General features: G+C 40.8%; 1 protein-coding gene across 5 annotated transcripts; it reads right to left on the minus strand.

The window, feature by feature from the left end:
* Positions 1-9,585: 9,585 nt before the first annotated feature.
* Positions 9,586-20,093, minus strand: ss18 (SS18 subunit of BAF chromatin remodeling complex). 5 transcript variants are annotated; one of them, XM_088429927.1, is made up of 11 exons: positions 19,939-20,093; positions 19,481-19,557; positions 19,312-19,396; positions 18,578-18,734; positions 17,385-17,615; positions 17,137-17,307; positions 16,788-16,865; positions 15,400-15,522; positions 12,949-13,079; positions 12,546-12,609; positions 9,586-11,486 (listed from the first exon to the last, which is right to left on the minus strand). In XM_088429927.1, exons 1-10 carry the CDS (start codon positions 20,005-20,007, stop codon positions 12,592-12,594), a joined length of 1,140 nt encoding a protein of 379 aa, XP_088286053.1. In that variant the 5' UTR covers positions 20,008-20,093; the 3' UTR covers positions 9,586-11,486; positions 12,546-12,591. The 5 variants fall into 5 exon arrangements, 4 of the variants coding, with proteins under 4 accessions (XP_088286053.1, XP_088286051.1, XP_088286052.1 ...); XR_015867477.1 differs by having other exon boundaries at positions 12,546-13,079; XM_088429925.1 differs by lacking the exon at positions 12,546-12,609.
* Between the last annotated feature and the right edge of the window lie 6 nt (positions 20,094-20,099).

A 20,099-nucleotide genomic window follows, 5' to 3' on the forward strand; every position in this document is an offset into this window, starting at 1 on the left:
AAAAAGTAACCAACATAAAGTGTCGGACCTGCTCTTCAAAAAAAAATCATTATAAATACATATTTAACCACAGAAAAATATTCAACATAACGCATCATCTTTTGGGATTATAGTAGAGATCTGTTCAGATAAATAAAGCACTTAATTATTAATAAATATTTGTCCACAAAAGTAATAAACATAAAATGTGAGACCTGAAAAAAGTCATGTTTTCTTGGCAAGAAAAAAATTCTTACCGCATTGGCAGATTTTTTTTTTTTTTGCCTAATTTTTCAATATATTTTTCTTGTATTTAGTCCAGCAATTTTGCAGTGTTAAAATGGGGTTCGGCGGATCTTGATGAAAAATGGGGGATAAATTCATCACTGGCCTCAAATATTGGAAGGTGTGTCCCCAAAGAGTTGCCAAGTGTTGCTCTGTGAGTTTTTTTTTTTTTTTTTAATGTGATTTTACCGCACCTTATCATCACCCCGATGCAGATGGGCAAAGAAGCGCATCACACAGGTATTTTACCTCTTGTGACTCTACCTTTCTTTTTCATCCAGCTCCCTCAGCATAGTTCGACCTTGACTTTTTTTTCCCCGAACATAAGCGTGGCAGTTTCCCCAAATCCTCCGGGAGCGCTGAGGTGCGAGCTGCGGCCCGCTATAGCGTCTGGCAGCGGATCAAAAGCAAAGCGGGTTCCTGAGCTGGTTCCAATTATAACGGCACACACTATCGAGTACAAATACAAACAGCACATAAGTGATAGCGCCGCTGGCCTGCAGGAGGGCTGCCAAAGAGCGGGCGGCATGCTAATCAGGATACCTCTCGCCGAGGGCTAGTCGGGGAATAGCCTCTTCGCACGATAATTCCAGGGAGGCCATGATAGAAAAAAAAAAAGAAAGGCAAATTCCCTACGGGTACAATCCAAGGACAAAATATAAAAACCTTTACTCTTTAGAGTATACAAGTAAAATAAACTAAAAACGCTCTTCATTAAAGGCCTTGGCACTTAACTGGCAGGGAAAAAGTCGTGAGTGAAACAGTGCCACCTGGTGGTGAATTGAATGTATTGTCGGAATTGGGCCATTTTTTGCAGTAAAATGTTCATGTTTTCATGGAAAATGTAAAATGCTAAATGCTTGTTCATGTACAATAAATACCTTCAGAGGCATTTTACATTGACGGGAAAGCAATGACATGAAAAAAGACACCAGGGAGCTGAAATTTCACCCAGATGGTGACAACATGGCAAATTTCAAAATGGCACGACCTCTTAGCTATGGCTAAAATACTGCGAGAATGATGTGGAAGAATATGACCCAAATATGATCCAAATACTGCACAGGGGTTAAACACATTGCGCAATCGTTGGTCAGCACAAATATTTTATGCGCATTTTCAATAGCTTTGTGTCATGTTTATTGCTTGATTAGCCTATACATATATATATATATATATATATATATATATATATATATATATATACACATATATATATATATATATATATATTTATTTATTTATTTATTTATTTTAATTCGACAGCCATAGCAGCTAGTTTTCAGCTACTTTCTCAAAACACACCCCCACACACTCTAGCGTGCATATAAATGTATGGCGATCCTGAAAGGTGGCAAAAACGACATCATCCTCATTCCTGCCCTCTTCCCACTTGCTCCATATTCGCTCTCCCTCCTTTTGGAAAGCAAGCGAGTCGTCCCCCACTCGCACACCCTCCCTCCCTCCCTCCCTCGTACGAATAGCCCCCTCGGAGCTTGGCGACTCTCCAGAGCCACGCCGGGGCAGCCGAGCTACAGCGGGAGCCCGGGTGAGAAGCGCACATTGTGCGCGGCGGGACCTCACCGGCGGAGGCCTGCGGGCACAACTCTCAAGGACGAGCAGAACTGGGGCAGAGAACTTCCAAGCTTCCAACTGGCAGGGTGGAGCCAAACAGTGTGTATATTGTGTGTGTGCGCGTGTGTGTATGTGATGAAAGTTCCATAGATTTGCCCGGGAATCACATAAAGGCAATTTTAAAAGATCAAATCAAAATACTAAATACTTTATTTATATTTAAGAACATTCGAAGGTTCTGCACTGACGTCTGCAAATACTAAATGAAAATAGCTTGGAGAATTGCGTTGTTAGCGCTTGTGGTTCACCCATCCGGCCGAGACATAGCGCATTTCAATTTTAATGGGAAAATCTCGAAAACAATTTTGTGTTTCGAGGGTACTAAACAAAGAACCAAAATGACACCAACATGGCCGCTCTAACCAAAACGGTAGACTTCCTCTGGGTTTTGGGGCATGTGTTCTTGAGACTCATAAGTCCGCTAACGACGACTACCAAATTTTATGGCGCTAAGTTAAACTAGCTCCAGAACAGGGGTCACGAACATGGTGACCCCAAAAACCACACCATGAGTCCCAAGATTGCTAGTCATGTTAAGGGGAGAAGTAAGAAGATGATTACTATGGAAACGAAACTGGTGATAATCAATAAATTAGACGATAGCAAGGCTAGGGTAGCCTCACGAGGCAATATGGCCGTAACTCGCTCAAGTCTCGTCACTCCAATGGTAAACAAAATTTAATTCTTCCTTTGTATATTTTTTATGTATGTTATTTCATTATATACATTTATATTATATATAAATAACACTTATTATACTATTTTGCTACAAATTTTAACATGCGCTGTATATAAAAAGTTGAAGAAGCTAGGCTAACAGTTAGCTAACTTTTAACTGCGCCAATTCTTGATGTTCTTCAAGGTGAATTCTTGCAAGTTGATTTATTATTACTATACTATTTTGCTACAAATTTTTAATATGCACTGTATATAAAAAGGTGAGGTTTTTACCTGAGGTTTTGGACGCATTAGCTAATTAATTAGCATAGGTTTCTATTGCCCGCCATACGACGATTTCGCCTTACCATCCCAACTACCGTGTGGATTAAAATCGTATGGATTCGTATTCGCTTTATACAAAAAGTAGAAGAAGCTAGGCTAACAGTTAGCTAACTTTTAACTGCACCAATTCTTGATGTTCTTCGAGGCGAAATCTTGCAAGTTGATATTTTGGTAAGCCATGTCAGACAGAAAAATGTTTCTTTTTTCAATTGCAACGAGATAGCGCTGGATGAAGCAGTGCGAACAGCAGTCCTTCCCTGGCTTTGTCTCGCAGGCGACCGCGGCTCAGGTTTACTGCGATCTTCCCATCACGGGGCAAAGGAACCACACCGACGCGAGATGGACTACCCCCAACCAAACCTCGGCACATCGACCCGCGCCGCCATCCTGGGCCTCTAATGGAAGCCCCGGGCATCCAGACGCCTCCTCGGCTCGGACGCAGGCGTCAAATAGCGCGCTCCTCATCACCGGGCGCAGCGGGCCGCGCCGTCCTCTTTCTCTCTCACCGGGACGGGCTTTTTGGGAACATTGCGGGCTCACGTGACCCAACGAGCGCCTTCTAATTTGCGGGCTCGGATTAACGCGCCGCCAGACGCCCGAGAGAATCGATGACTTTATTTCCCTAAAACACCGACGTGGCGAGAAGCGGCTCGCGGGGTGCTTTTAATGCCGCCGCAGTTCCAGTGGCGACCGGGCCGTATTGATTGCGCCCGCGTGCAGCTACGTGCATCTTGCGGGGATGGATCTATTTGTGTCACTCTGGGCCGGGATGGGGCGCTTCGCCGCTGGGGTAGGGAGCTCAGCCAATGAAAGATGCCAAAAACATCAAAACAGCCATGTTTACAGATTACCCAAAGGGAAAGCAAATTACTACAATTATGCAGGTTGTGGGAATACTGATATAAGCGTACCTGCTAGTTCACCCGGAGACTCCTTTTTATGAGGCGAGAACACACACAAAACGGCACACTCAATTTGATTTGATGGCTAAACCCTCAGCAAACGATGGGATTTAAACAAAGGGCGAACATCGCGTGCATGCAAAACAAGTTGAGCTTGTGGGCTCAATGAAATCTTTTTCGCTGTTGTCTAGCATACTTCGCTATTCATCCACATTTAAAATTAACTTCTGTTTGAGATTGCTCCGATACACGGCACCGCTAGACATAGCGAGGTGTCGACGCGCTGGACAAACCCACCGCGGGTGAGTGCGCTTGTTAGCTTACGTGCTAGCTTATTACATTGCTAGCTAACAGAAATTTAGTTTTTATTGAAGTGTCTTTGTTATGTGGCACTACAGCGTCGCTGTGGATTAATATTCAGTATATACCCAATGCCAGTACATGAGCTAAAGTAAACAGAAAATTTAAAGCTGAAATCTATGAGCTGCTAAAGCTACTAGCAGCAAGCTAATTTGCATCCAACCCACCATTGTTTCGTTCCATTCATGGATGCATATGGTGTTTGCTAGCTTATTAGCTTGCTAGCTCACAGACTAGCTCATTAGCTCACAGACTAATAATATACAGTTAATTTTCCTTTTATTGTCGTTGTTTGGGTCTGGAGCAATGCTGTGGAGTATTATATGATATTTACAGAATGCTAGCTAATCATATAAAGTTAAAACAAGCTTACTTGTTAAAAATACTAACAACAAGCCAATTTTTATCCAGAACATACAACACTTCAGGAAAGACTTCTTAATTTTGGAATTGCGGGCATAGTTAGATTTCCAAACGCACGATGTAATTATAAAAAGAAGCCAAGGTTTTGTTATTGAATAACTCGCAATTGCGCTCAGTGAGGAGACCCAACTAATGCCAAAGGACTCAAAAAAGATTAGAAAAAAATATTGCTACATCACATTTTTACAGTCTTTATACACATATATATATATATATATATATATATATATATATATATATATAAAGATTTAAATTCTGGAAGGGAAAAAATTGCACGTCTCTAAGTAACCTAATTTGCTTCCCTGTAAGCTCAATAGAATGAGAAGAAAAATAACATTAATAATGATCATACAAAACGTCACAATAGCTAACGCTCGTCTGCCGGTAATCGCACGACAACGGCAATTAATCATTCTGTGTAAACATTTGGCAATTTGCAGCGCAGACAAACCATTTACCCTTGTGGCATTGCTATCAGCGCGAGCTATAGGAAGAAAGAGCTTTATCCAAAAATCACAGGCCTTTGTTTGCGACGACGCTGACATATTCATGACTGGGGCCATAATAGTCAGATTCCTGTTCAATCCCCCAGGGAGAGTGCAGAAAATGGTGTCACATCCAATTACTGAGGCACACTGTAGCAGTAAATCAAAACGCGTGCGGCGATCTCCAGAAATCATAGGTGCGCGCATGCACACATGTTCTGGTTTTATGGTTGTAAAGGAACCATTCTGGTCATCATTTAGGGACCTTTCTGGAGGTTACAAAAAGGCAGAAAAAAGGTAGCGCTTATGTTGAGAGAATACGCATCGCATGGGACGAGACACAAATCCCACCAGACGAGATGTCTCATGAGACAGAGTCCACGAGACGAGATTGACAAAATGTCCAGTTTTTAAAATGTTTTCTTTTTACTGAGCAGATGGCAACAAAAGTTTGTCGCGGCTGACATTCACATTGTTGGCAGTGACATCACACAGGAAGCACTTTGCATGATGCCAAACTAAACTTTTGACATTTGATTAGCTTAACTAAACTTACTTTTATTATGCGAATGTGTCATGTAATAATGTTCATTTAAAGGGTTTAGGAGTATTTTGGGGGGCTTGGAGCGGATTATCTGCATGTAAAAAGCGGCTCTTCTTATGAAAGTATATGAAAATTACTGACAGAACACATACATTTCATAAGTAGAAGTACCACTGTATCACCACAAGTGATTTGAAGGTAGTCTTGTTCTGTAGGGCTTTAGATACTAAGGCTGGATATTAATGAAACCGAATATATGTGATGCACTTTTACAAAACCAGGCCTATATCACTGAGATTACTTTTGAGTTATGTATTGATGAAACTAAGAATGTGATAGAAATGTCCATTTTGGGATATCTACAAAAACAACCTCTTTGAAGTCTCAAATTGAATTTCCCAGCAGCCAAAAAGTTCAATTGTAAATCAAAGGGTGCGCATACATAAGCAAAATTTTACGTAAACAAATTAAATCATGGGAATATTTTTTTTTATTTTGTTGGTGAAGACTGAATAACCGTTTTCCACTTAATTATGAATGGCAAACCTCTATAATTATTGTGATAATCAACATGAAAAAAAAAAGAACCCACACAGGCACGGGGAGAACATACAAACTCCACACAGGAAAGCCGAAACGAGCTGGAAATGAACTCGGCACTCTGAACTGTGAGGCGGACGTGCTAACCACTCTTTCGCCACGCGCCCCCCCCCCCCAAAAAAAAAACTTTGGTCCACAAAATAAAGCAAACAATAGATATCTTTCCATCCATCATGACCATTTGCACCGAACAAACTTGCCATGTGGCAGCATCCTTTGAGCATCCGATTATCCGCCGACGATGATTCCGCACCCCTATTCTGCGGATGCCAATTTGGGAGGGGGGGGGGGGTTGACACCTCGATCATAGCCGGCAGGAAAGATGTGATCTCTCTCTTACACCCCCCCCCCCCGTACCCTCCCCTCGATTACCCTCCCCTCATAGCCACGCTCTCTGTGTGACAGAAAGCCTTTGGGGAGGTATAAGAGGTAGTTATGGGGGGAATGCAGCAGCCTCCACAGTTTAATTGGAGATGTGTCACACTAAATAAATGGTGCAAAAACAAGCGCTGACTGGAGGCTTGAGGGAGGGGCCCTGGGGATGCTGCCTGTTTTATTGGGCAGGAGCTTTGCACCGCTCCGGGGTGAAACCGGGCTATGTGCTGCTAAGATGCCCTCCGACCCACAGAGCGGCGCGCGTCCTCAAAACAACACCCAGCCGAGGAGGCGTTATTTACTCGATGGCGGCAAATCATTATTTCACGACAGTTGGCGTTTTCATGTGACGTGCATGTAATCGGGAAGGCACGGGATGCCGGGGAAGGGGGGGGGGGGGGGGGGGTGACCCCAGGGAAAAGGCTTTGCTTTTGGTATGCCAAATGTAATTGCATTAAAATAAGAATTTTCATCATTTTTTTTTTTTTTTAAGTTTCGGACACTGTGATGCACTTTTTTCAGTTTTAGATTAAGCTGTAACCCCTATAAACGCTGTAAAAAATAATTAACAGCTGGCTTTCAATACAAATAATATTTTTAGAAATATTATTTACAGTCTTATTTACAGTCAGTGCGTCGAGTGGGCGAAAGGTTTTCTTTTTCCTATGGGGGGGGCTTTGCAAAATATAATTGAGAAGCACTGGGCTAAGAGCAGGCTAATCGTTGTTTTCCCACATTACTCAAAGGTCACCCAATAAAACATTTTTTACATACCTTGGGGGAAAAAAAAAACTGATGGATCTTGGTTCCCAATCCGTCCATTTAGATGTGGCTTTGTCATAGTTTTCTGCTTCATGAATGGCATCAGGTGGACACGCAAAAGCCTTCATTTAATCATAACTTGAAACTTTTGCTCTTAGTCCCTAAACCGTCCTACTCAAGTCCACAAGGTTTTCTATGCAACACACACGATTCAATCAATGGTTTATCCTTAGCTTAGCCTGATCATTTGAATCAGGTGTGTTGCAAAGAGAGACTTGGAAAACATGCAGGACTCGGGCTAGGGTGGACCGGAGTTTGGAATTGAATTTGTTTGTATTTCCTTCGCTTAAAAGCCAGCTGGTTATATTGTAAGATAGGTTAAAAAAAAAAAAAAATCATGCATTTAAGGATTCTTATTTTTCTATTCATTGACTAGCAAGCTAGCTTGTTTGTTGATGGCATTTATTTACACAGATGCCATGTGTACATGGTTGGTGTGTTTTATTTATTTTTATTCATTGCAAAAAATTCAATATACTCTAAGAAATATAAGAACACCATGATAGATAATGCAAATTCGAAAAGATAGGAGAAAAATAGTATTAAGAATAAACAGGTTTAATAACTTTACTGTTTTTTTATCCTTCTTATTGTCTGAATAGCCAATTGAAAGAATGTATTGTTTAATCTCATTATACAGTAGAACACATTAAAACATGGTTTCCTTTAGAAAGAAAGAATACATTTGGAGCAATTAATATGATATTTAGACATTAATAAACTTATTAAGTACATAGAAACACTTTTTTTAAATCTTATTTTCAGCAAAGCCAAACAATATATTCTTCCAGGCTGTCATGACATCATTCTCAATAGTACTGTAAATAAAATATCATTTCTGCAATAATAGACTTATAGATGGACAATATTCATGAAAAAACCCAGTTCATATCTTTTTAAAAACCTAATACTTGTATGACTTTTCGCTGGATAAAATTTATGGTTTAATTTCAAAGATATTGCTTGAACCTTGTTTGTTCTGAAGTATTGAATAAGTCGAAGCCATATCTTCTTTCATGGTATCTCATCTGCAAATGAATTCTAAAGAGGCGTAAGATTGGGTAAAGTTGCAACAACTATCTGGAACATAGATTTTATGCATGTATTGTTTACAGGACGTAAACATATTTCCTATAGTTGTGTCTGATACGTTTTTTTTTCACTTTATGAAGCGCTCCGTTTTAGCTGCTGTGTCGTCACCTTGTGGCATCTATACGTAATCACAAAGCTCTCCACCGGGGTTCAATTATTAAACGATATTCGCTCGTCGCATTTGGGCTTTGAAATGAAACGTTTTTGTTGAATTGATAACAGTATATTTTAGTGATAGCGAGTGGCGTTGGCACCTTCTCATCCTCCTCAGACAGTCGCAGGAGGAGTGACTTTGTGTAACCCCGGCGCCGTCTGCGAGGGCACAGCTGAGGGCAGCAGCTGCCAGGCTGAATTGGGAATGGAAGTGGGGGGCGTCCACCACCATCACCAGCCCTGCCAAGCCACGAGGCCGGGGGGGAGCCCCGGTGACAGCTGGGCAGGGTGGGGCAGCCAGCTGTGGAGCAGCAGGATGATCGTGGTGCTGACTGGGAGGTGCTGCTAAAATCTGAGCGGCAACCATGATATCAATATATATATTATATATATATATATATATATATATATATATATATATATATATATATATATTTTTTTTTTTAATTAAAGGAAAAAATATATATATATTTTTTTTTAAAGGAAAAAAATATGCTATATATATATATATATATATATATATATATATATATATATATATATATATATTATATATGCATGTATATGTATATATATATTTTTTTTTTTTTTAAAGAAAAAAAAAATATATATATATATGTGTATTTTTTTTTAAGAACAAAAATAAATCAAAACGAAAGCACGCTCTCATCACAAGTACCGGAAGCACATCTGGCGTGCCATCTGCAACGCCACCCCCAATGTGACAGGTAGTCTCGCTCTCCCCCTGGAGGAAGCAGGAAGGTAATTCTTGGACTAAATCTGGACACAGCAGACATGCAGCCCAGTGGGGCCGGGTTATTAGTAGCGGGGAGATCTAGACCAATTAGATCACATCATTTCAGTGAATCACTTGATAGTACGAGGGGGAGGAGAATAAAGTTCGAAGAATAACCAGAATGCAAAAGTATATAAAAGATTCCTCCATTTTATTATCAGAATGTACAGTATTACATTACCATGACACAAATGTGAGCGCTGTGTGGATGGGAATGCAAAATATTTAAAAACAGCAATATATAAACAATGGGAGAGGCCAGTGTTGCCCTCTCAATGCTGTACATGTACATGGGGACGCATCACCAAACAAGCCAGTGACAGGAAACCGCAAAAGCGGCGTCCGAAACGTGACGGGAACATTATGTTTCGCTTCTTATGTTACATTATGTGACAGCCGTTAATATCCACGTACGACACTACTTAAAAGACAACAGCCTAGACACGTACTCCGATCGGGGAAAACATTCCAGCGTTGTTACCCATGATGCATTGTCAGAAAGGAACTCTTGATTTCATCTACTTGCAGTCAATAGGCAAAGAAGTACGAGAACCACACTGAGAAGAAATATACAGAACGTAAACAAGTGTGTGAAGAAAATGATGTAATGTAACGAAGAAACAAAATTATACAATAATACGTTTGGGGTTTCTCCACTGTAACTTTTCTCGGAACAACGGGACTTAAAGGTAACATTCTTGCGACGCGTTCGTATTTTAACGTCATAATTTAATTCTGAAAATATTGGGTTTGCATCATGAGATAAGAAGATCCTATTGCTGTGCTCATAAGTTTAAAAAAAACAACAAAGTAGGGACATATGTAAAAAATAAGAAAAACTATTTTGGTAATATCAAGTTATTCTAATTCCTTGGTGATTTTAATTTTTTATAGCATAAAAAAATAAAAATAAAAAGCGTATTTTCCAGACCATAAGCCGCACCGGTGTATATATTAAAAAAAAAAAAAAAAAAAAAAAAGCCAAGGATGAGCCACACAGGACTAAAAGCCACAGGTCTCAAATCATGAGAAAAAAAAAAAAAAAGTACGGCTTATAGTCCGAAAAATACTCATTTTCAAAAATGCTCATCATTACATTTCAAATATTTGTCATACCCACTTCATACTAGTGACTATTTTCCTTCTTTCTTTTCAGTGTGGCATTGATACTCTTTTGGATCCAACTGATGCGCTAACTTGTGTTCATGATGGTGTCTGCTACATACCACAACACGCTTTTGGCCACATCTTGTCAAACTGTAGCGTAAAACCGTGTTTTTTTGTTTGTTTTTCCTTCACTCCTAAAGTTGGCACAGCTTATTTTTGTACAGCGACTATGTTTTTTAATATAAAAAAACCAAACAAACAAACATTCTAGTGGCAGGTTTGCTCTCTTTCTCCCTAATTCCGATTTGAGGAAAGCAATTACCAATCTTTTGTATGGTTCAGTTCATCACCACAAAACAATGTGCTGGAATTGAAAAAAAAAACCATCATTGACACTTACACAATTATGGTACTAGCTTTGAATGTCTTATACAAATTCATCTGTCTAAAAAAAGAATAAAATAGATTTTTACATCATCACATACATCGAGACGTGTACCTGTTCGGGCAGGCTTCGTTTTGACGGCTAGCTAAAGTCTATGGCCTGCCCTCTACCCCTTTCCGCACACCTCAACCCTTCTTATTAACAGGGAGCTGAAGCATGAACCACAGTAGAACCATTTTTGAACCCCCCCCCCCCTCCCCCCTCCCCCCACAAATTTTGGCGTACGGTCGACGCAACGCTCAAGGATAAGGCAGCTCCATCTTTAAGGCACTGCCGCTTTGAGACGTAGTGGACCACAAAGAAAAAAAACAAAAAAAAGTCGGGGTCATTTAAAATGACGTTTATGGTTATGAGCCCAAAACGGGTAGGAGAATGGATTTGTTTTCTCTTTTTTTGTGTGTGTGTTAACATTTGTTTGTGCTGCTGTGACTCATATCATCTGTGTGGGCGTTTCTCATTGCTGGTAATTTCCATACTGGCCCTGTGAGGGAGGATGAGGAAGAAAGGTCTCACGTTACTTGTTTAAAGACAGAATACATACATATAAACAACATGTCTGAGCTATCAACAAACATCTGCGGCTTCTAGGATAGACTGACTGCACACCATGACGAATGGCTGCGTTTGCCTGTATCCACCAGCAGATGGCAGCAAATCCTCACAAGTGGTGAGCTCTAAACTACTGGAGACGTTGGGAAGTTTTCAGAGGGACTGAACATCTCTTTTGGATTGAGCAGTGTTTCTCAAAACGAGCCCCACGGGCCGCCGATGGTCCCCAAGAGACCACAAGGGGTCCGTGAGGAAATCAATATTTGCGAAGCATGTTCAACTGTCGCAAAGGTGCACAAGAGAAAAGTAACTGACATGAAGCGGCCATTGCTTCGAATGAATTATGGAGCATTAGGACCACACTGGAAAGTCACGTTGCAGTTATTGTATTTTTTATTTTTTACAGATCAAGTCTAATTCTAATTTAGATTTGAGAAAATACCTGTTGTTTTAGCTTTTCAAGCTGTACCAGTCCATCGTATATTTTTGGATTAGTCAACAGGTCTACTCAATTTGTATACGAGGAGTGCAAACTGAAGTTTTTCTTTTTATTATGTACGCAAGTTTGAGAAACACTGTACTCAAGGATGCTACTTGAGTGAGACAGATTCAGGGCAAGGAAGTAATATCTAATGTATCACTAACAGGGGTCGAAATGGGTTTAATTTACGAGTAAGACTTTGATGCATAACACCCATTTTGTTTTGTTTTTTAAAGATCGAGACACATAAACAGAATGTATGTGTTTGACTCTCGGCAAAAGCATGCTGTGTTTCTGGACCTCAATTGCTTATAAATTCGACCCCTGGCTAACCAACAGTGTTAAAAAGGGATAAAAAAAAAAAAGACAATCTTTTCACCTTATAAAAGAAAGAAGAGAGGAAAATCAAGGAAGGAAAAGAGACAGAAGGAAAACATAAGATGCAAAAATTGAGGCTAGGTGTTCAAAACATCTAGATTGGACGTTGAGGTCTTCACAGCAACCATTTACCTTTGCTTCTTATAGAGCTAGTCAGGGGGTTCAAATCCCCGGGCCTTTATTTCCTCATGTGCCCCTGAATATTCAAAGATAAAGATATCAAAGTGTAGCTCCGGTCTCCAACATGAGACCACAAGATATTACAGGGCAAGAAGAACCACGGCAGTTAGCAGCAAACCTAAGGAAGAAGCCTTCATATTTTCCCTGAAAGGGAGGGGGGGGGAGGCATGCCACATTAGCCAGAATGCACAACCGAGGTTAACACAGGAATGGCAATAGCGACATACATAAGTAAGTCCAAATACGATGAGAGCATGCACAAAATACACACCAGAGTCAAAAATGAGGGACAAACTACGACCGTGTGCACGTACGCGTTTAAAAGATCTCTTTACGGAGCAGAGCCTATACTCACCTGGTCGTAGCCGTACGGGCGCTGCTGCTGGCCCTGCGGGGGTCCGGGCTGAGGGGGGCGGTAGCCGCCGTACTGCTGCCCCTGCCCCTGAGGGTAGTTTGGGTACTGCCCCGGCGCATTCTGGGAAGGACCTAAAACAGACGTTTCCGTTCAAAGTATATCACTGTGTTCACCTTCTTTCAATTTTCAGTTAACTTGAGGAGAGATTTTGCTGACAGTGGGGATCTGCGACTCTCGATTTTGTTTACCGTATTTTCCAAACTTTAAGGCACACCCTCAGTTAATGACAATTTAAAACTTTTTCCATATATAAGGCGCACCGCATTATAAGGCGCACCCTCAATTAATGACATATATTAAAACTTCTTCAATCACAATATAGTAATACTCAAATAATAACTCTAAACTCTCAATAGCATAATAGCTCATTGTCAATATGAGCAACCTTGTTCAACTGTAAACACACAAAAGAAACAGATAAAGCTTACTTTATCAATTCATTCCCCATCTACCAATCCCAATCTCAATATTGATCCATATATAAGGCGCACCTGATTATAAGGCGCACCATCAGCTTTTTTTTTTTTTTAAATTAAGGCTTTTAGGTGCGCCTTATAGTGCGGAAAATACGGTACTTTAACAAACTATAGGAAGCTATGCACTTTTTAAAGCTGTTATTTATCTATTTAGAGGGATAGTCCACTCAATTTGTCATTTTTATCAGTAAAATGTATTCCATCTATAATTAAGTTGATGATATTGTTTTTGGTGTACAATTAAGACAGCGGGCAAACACATTTGTTAGATGGTGGCCTTTGGTGCAGTTTTGTCAGGGCCCCCTAGAGGCTGCTTTCTTCTTTGATAGTTTTGAAATTTTGTGTCCAGCAGAATTCAAGAAACCGTGTGCCGGATTTAGCAAAGGAAGCCCAAAATATAACTGATACTTCTTTTTAACAGCAGGTACACTTAACATGTCTTGATCAAGCTTCGTTTTTGCATCAATAAACAAAGCGCCAACACGAGTTGACAAAGAGCTTCGGTTTGTCTTCGGTTTTACTCAAAAGCAGTTAGAAGAAGTTAGTGTCGAAGTGAAACGACCGCAACACCGCGCGGCTGCTTCTTCATGAATTTTTTGTAGGAAAAAAAAAAGGAGACCCTTACATAATGAGCGGAGTTGGTAGAACTCGAGGGAATTTCTTTCCTTTCCATTAATTGGAAGCCATAAAAAGTTGATGGATGACAACCAAAGGACGAAGCGAAACCGGACTCATTTGTTTTCGGCGACGTTATGCCATGAGCTATTCGGGTTAGGCCCACGCGTTCGTTCGTTTATGGAGGAAGACATCAAGGAGCTGATGTTGGGTCTTCATTAGAGAAGTAGGCTTCATTATAAAAAATGAGGCGGAGGTGCTAGAGAGGGGAAAAAGCTTCATCAACCCCCGTATGGTGAAACTATCCAAGATCCAAAGCCTTACTGGGGCTCAAGTCAAACGAGGCCCACGCAGCATCATTAGGTGCTCGTGATGCTGCTCGGCGTAACCTCGTCTGGGCTTGCAAGGGAGGCGCTTGTGTGTGCGCCCGTGTAAGCACGTGTGGCAGATGGATCTCACCTCGCAGGCTTTGCTTCGCTGCAAGCTCATTACTAACTTGCGCTTTGGCCCACACTCAGGTGGAGGGATGGAAAGTTCCACAGCAAAACGGGATGAGGGAGACCAAAAGACTCCCTTCCATAATTGCTTTCCATCAAGAGCATCAGAATTGGGGCTGCGTGTCGTAGCAAGTGCGCTCTTTTAAAGTCTGTCTTTGAGTTGACCTTGGGCACTTTTTAAACATATATAACCGTATGGAAGCGGTGACAGCAAAAATGTAACTATACATTCATACATACACATACACATATACACACACACACATATATATATATATATATATATATATATATATATATATATATATATATATATATATATATATATATATATATATATTTTTTTTTTTTAATATATATACAATATTTTTGTAGCTCTTTCTGAACATGGCCACATCTATGAGTCACATCTATGAGTCACATCTATTTCATTGCTGTTCCAGAAATTGACACCATTAACCGATACACACATCCGCTTTACCGGTGGACTGCCTCCTGGTGGCAAGCAAAAAACAAACAAACTTGCAGCTAAATTGTCGATTGAAGATAACTGCAGTGAACTATAAGCCGCAGGGTTAAAACCATGAGTAAAAAGTTGCGGTTTAAAGTCTGAAAAATGCGGTACTTGAAGAGTACATTGCAATACCTCTCAAGGGGAGATGGAGTACTGTTTTTCTTCTTCTTTTTTTTTTTAATACGTCAAGAGGTTTCTAAAAATAGACTTGTTCAATGAAAGTGTGTTTTATAAAATGATGCACTTTTTAGTCTGCAGCATTTACAAGAAATATGGTATTAAAACTTACCATAGCCCTGCTGTTGCGGTGGATAAGCCTGCTGACCAGGGTATTGCTGCTGTGGGGGGTAACCCTGCTGCTGCGGGGGACCTTGCTGATAGGCTTCTTGTTGTTGACCGTACTGGGCATTACCTTCAAAGAGCAACGTTAAATGATGTGAGCAAGGACATAACCAGGTTAATATAGCCATCAAATGCTATACATGGGTAAGGAACTTCCCAGAGATGCTTTATGCGCGCTCTGTGATCAGCAACAAGTCAACATATTGACAAGGATACATCCATTACAAAATCTTCTCAAACAATATACTATAGAATTATGAAGAAAGTACAGATGGGAAATAGACATTTTTATGGGATTTTCTCATTGCCGTGGATTGAGCAATTCAAAAGATTCTTAAACAACAACAAAACAATAACAACACACATCTTCGCAAAAAAAAAAAGCCTTCATGCGTGACCTATTCTGCTATCCACACCGCTTTCATCACCAATAATCTTTCATCTGCAATATCTTTTAGGGTAGGCGTTAACTTTGACCTGTTGACGTCTCGGAATTTTGGCCCGCTCAAAAAAAAATGTGTGGATACTTTAAACGGAAAGTTGTCAGCCAATCAAGAGGCTTCCCTGTATGGAAAACAAAAAGGAAGAATTGAGAAGAACCTTGAGAAATAATGACGTTATACCAGTTTATTCCAATTTGGCGTTTTCTGAAAGCGATGATATCACAGCAAAACATTCCTCAAAAAGGACATTCATCACCACAACAAAAGCCTGAATTTTTGGAGAAAACTCTTCAAAACTTTCAAGGTTGTAATCAGGTTAAATGCTGTGAAAAAACACTTTGCATTTTGACTTTTTTTATCCAGTTACATTGGTGAGATAATGTGCAGTGAAATAAATATATCTACTTAAGACATCACACTAGATCACAAAGATGAACTAATAAAAGTGTCTAGTACATCACAAATAGGTTAAGAAGAAAATTATAGCTGTTTTCCAAAGGAGAACGTGTTATTTATGAAAGGTCAAAGAAAAAAGAGTGCTGTTAGTTAATGAGGGGAACGCATACAAAGTAAATGTTAATCGAATAAAGAAAGTAAAAAGGTTAAGAATGTTAGGTATCCATGTGAATGTGGTAGTGCTCGACCAGCATAAGCAAGCATGGCGGAAATCATCTGATTAATTAATGGACTGCAGATCCTTGGGGCGTGGCGTCTACAGTTTAGAAGCGATGATGTCACTCGTCGGGGCAAGGTCACTTTTTTTGTCTTCTTCTCGCAACGAATGCACGAGTGTGTATAAGGGGCGGAGTTTTGAATCACTTTGCATCATTTGTGTGTTAACACAAGTGCTGGGCTTATTCGCTCCACAAGTGATTGGAGGGATTTCTCCTACCTTCTGAGGCTCCCTGTCCTGCGTGACTGTACTGGTCCCCATAGTAGTCTTCCTGCCCTGGGTACTGCTGAGGGGGTCCTACATACACAACATACACACAAGAATATTCAAGGTGTTGTTGGACCGGATGCGTGAGGATGAGGAGGGAAGGTGTGGCGTTTGGCTTTCGGACCGCTACTGTCAATTTATCGCATCTGGGATCATGAAGAGTTTCGTGAGCGACCCGTGTGGAGATGGCGGGAAGAAAGAAGAGGAAGAAGAGTAGGAAAGTGGAAAGTGGGTGGGAAGGGCGGGAGGAAGACCCGCACTTACAGCTTGCACACACACACACACGCAGGAACTGGGATACCTTGCTGAGGCGGTCTATAGGGGGGCATCGGCCTCTGCCCCATGACGTGATTGCCCTGGTTAACCTGGCCCATCATGCCCATCGGGTTCTGCTGGCCTTGATAGTGCTGCCCGCCCCCGCCCGGAGGCATGTTATACTGCTGGGAGGGAGGCTGCTGGTGCATCATGGGGCCTGAAGCGAACAAGACGGAAACATCAAGACCGCAGCAGCGGGAGATGAACATCAAAGTCCATGGCGAGTGTGTTCACCTTGATTGGGCTGCATGTTCATACTGGGTCGCGGCCCATAGTTGCCCATGGGCTGGCCCTGCGTCATGTTCATCTGGCTTTGCGCGGGCATGCCCTGCGACGATGGGACCGCGTGGTTGTAGCCGCCCATCGAGCCGTGGCTGCTCGGGGGCATGTTCATAGAGCCGGCGGGCATGTTCGGGGGCTGGTTGGGGCCTGGACCGGGACCCTGCATGGGCATGTGATTGGGCCCTGGGAATAAAAAACATTTACAAAACAGATCATATACTGTAATTTATTTCACACACAGGATTTTTAATCAATTGTTGGATACCTGGAGGGCAATAAAGAAACATTTATGAGCATGTTTTGTGGTATATATAACTGCAATCAATGATTATTTGAAGATATATGTAAAATGTATCGTTTTAATAATTATTCAAGTATTTGTTGATTATTTTGTCAACTAATGGCTGCATTGAATACATAATTTCCATAAATGTTGTTAAAAATATTACATTACGTCTGCAATATCAGAAAATATGCATAAATGCTGTTCATTGTTTTTCATTGTAAAGAGCAAATATTTCATTTTGATTCAAAACAAAGAAAATAAATCTGCTTGTATGGAGGCCAACAACAAAAATATTAATTGTTGAGAGGCGGGAATTACAAGGATTTATTTGTTAAAATAAACAAGGTCTCAAAATGATTGATTAGCAAAAATGGTTACACAATTTATTGTTGTCGATTAATATTTGCAGCTCCAAAAATGATGTAAGAATCCAAAAACAAGACACGTTATGTTAATCGATTTAGGGGTCAAGCCCTATCCAAATTCACACTGTAATGTGACGAACTACATTTTCAATGGCTTAAAATCAAATGCAAAAACACTGAAAATAAAATTGATTCCAGTAGGCATTAAAAATAGATACAATCCAAAAAAAAATCCAGCAAACAGACTTATAAAGAATATGTTACTTAAAAGACCAGAAATGACAACATATCAAAAGACACTTTAGGATAAGAGGACAACGATATCGAACAGAAAAAAAGAGTTGAGGTCCAAGACAAACAAGTGACATCATCCTTCAGTAGCACAACCTCCCTCGCAGGTCTGCGCTGTTGCTAAGCAACCCAAGTGAAAAGGACCGAAGGGGAACAGGGGGGAAAAAAGAAAAGAGAGCAAGATGGAGGAAGGGGCCACTTACCAGGCATCTGTCCGTTCATCTGGTTCTGCATGTGCGGTGCAGGTGGCCCGCAGCCGACCATCCCCTCAGAGGGCATGCTGTGACCATGACTGGGCTGAGGTGGACCCCCACTTTGGCTCATCCCACCTGGGCCCATGGTCATATTTTGAGTGGGTGGCTGCAAATGCATGCAAAACACAATTCTTATTATTTTTTTAAATTGACAAGCAAATCAAACATTTAAATCACAAATAGCTGTTTAGGTTTGGGAACTTCCTAAATCAAGGATGCCCTTGTACGATCTGACGAACATAATACATAATACAATCAGATCACATTGAAATCGCATGAATTATTTTCAAACACCTGTCAGTCACAGCCTCTTTGAAACATGTCAGTTCAAAACACAGTTTCATTGTCACGGTTTTGCTGGAGCCGATTCCAGCTGAAATTTGGCTGTGAAAAGTACACCCTGGACTGGACCGGCCAATTGTAGCACACATAAATACAAGCAACCCTTCTTATTGACATGCACATGAACAGTACCGACGATTTTATTTCTTATAATTGCACGACACAAAATAGATGTTAAGTTCATTCCAGTCACGTGCTTCCTCGAAAGAGTGTTAAATTGTATCAAGTATAAGAAACAAAAAAAGAAATGAAACAGCTATTAGAACACAATTGTCGATTTGTAAGTGAAACCTCAAGTAAGACCACCTTGAAAACGTTCCAAAAAGTGTGTAGATACTCACTGCAGGGAGAAGAGACTGCATGTTCTGATTAGAGTCTGCTATTGTGGCCAGATACACTAAATTTCTGTGCAGTATTTGTTGATACCTGTCAAAGTGGAACAGCTTATCAGTAAGAATCCGTTTTAGAAGGTGAGCTCAATGACAATAACAATGGAGTCCAGCAACTCACTGTGAACACTCTGTTGTTTTACCCTTGCTCTGGAAGTCCATAATACTTTGAATCAAATGATTATTTTCATCGAGTAGCTGCAAAATTAAGCAGATATGTTTACATATATCGACTGTGAGACATATTTTTAACAAACATTTCTGAGTAACTGCCATAATAAATAAAAAGGAGCGTTTACTGCTAACAAAAGAAGCAAGCTAGCTTGCTAAAAACGAGCTAACACAATACTGAGACCCAAAATCGGTTGGGGGGGAATAACATCCAAATGATCGCGGGAATGATTTTTTTGGTCCACGCGTAGCAGATTCATAATCACCGCGCCGGGATTGGCATCATAGTGACCAATCCATCCATGCACACTCGGACTCGTATGCACTACATCGATTAGCATTAGCGGCTAGCAGCTTCTCCAAAAAGCACAGCCTCCATTCTGCGGCGCATTCAAAAGGATGGATTACCTTCTGTATGCCGGCGGGGGTGATATCACCCTTTCCACGTTGTCTGTGAGGTGCGAATGCCACCGACATGGTGATAATTGAGCTGAATTAGACGATCGATATCATAAAATGCTAAAAGTCGCGCGCACACTTTAGCAAATCAGTTCAACACAACTCCGATC

Source organism: Hippichthys cyanospilos, chromosome 12 (genome assembly GCF_059441005.1).
Source record: "Hippichthys cyanospilos isolate Australia breed blue-spotted pipefish chromosome 12, RoL_Hcya_1.0, whole genome shotgun sequence".
Taxonomy (NCBI): domain Eukaryota; kingdom Metazoa; phylum Chordata; class Actinopteri; order Syngnathiformes; family Syngnathidae; genus Hippichthys; species Hippichthys cyanospilos.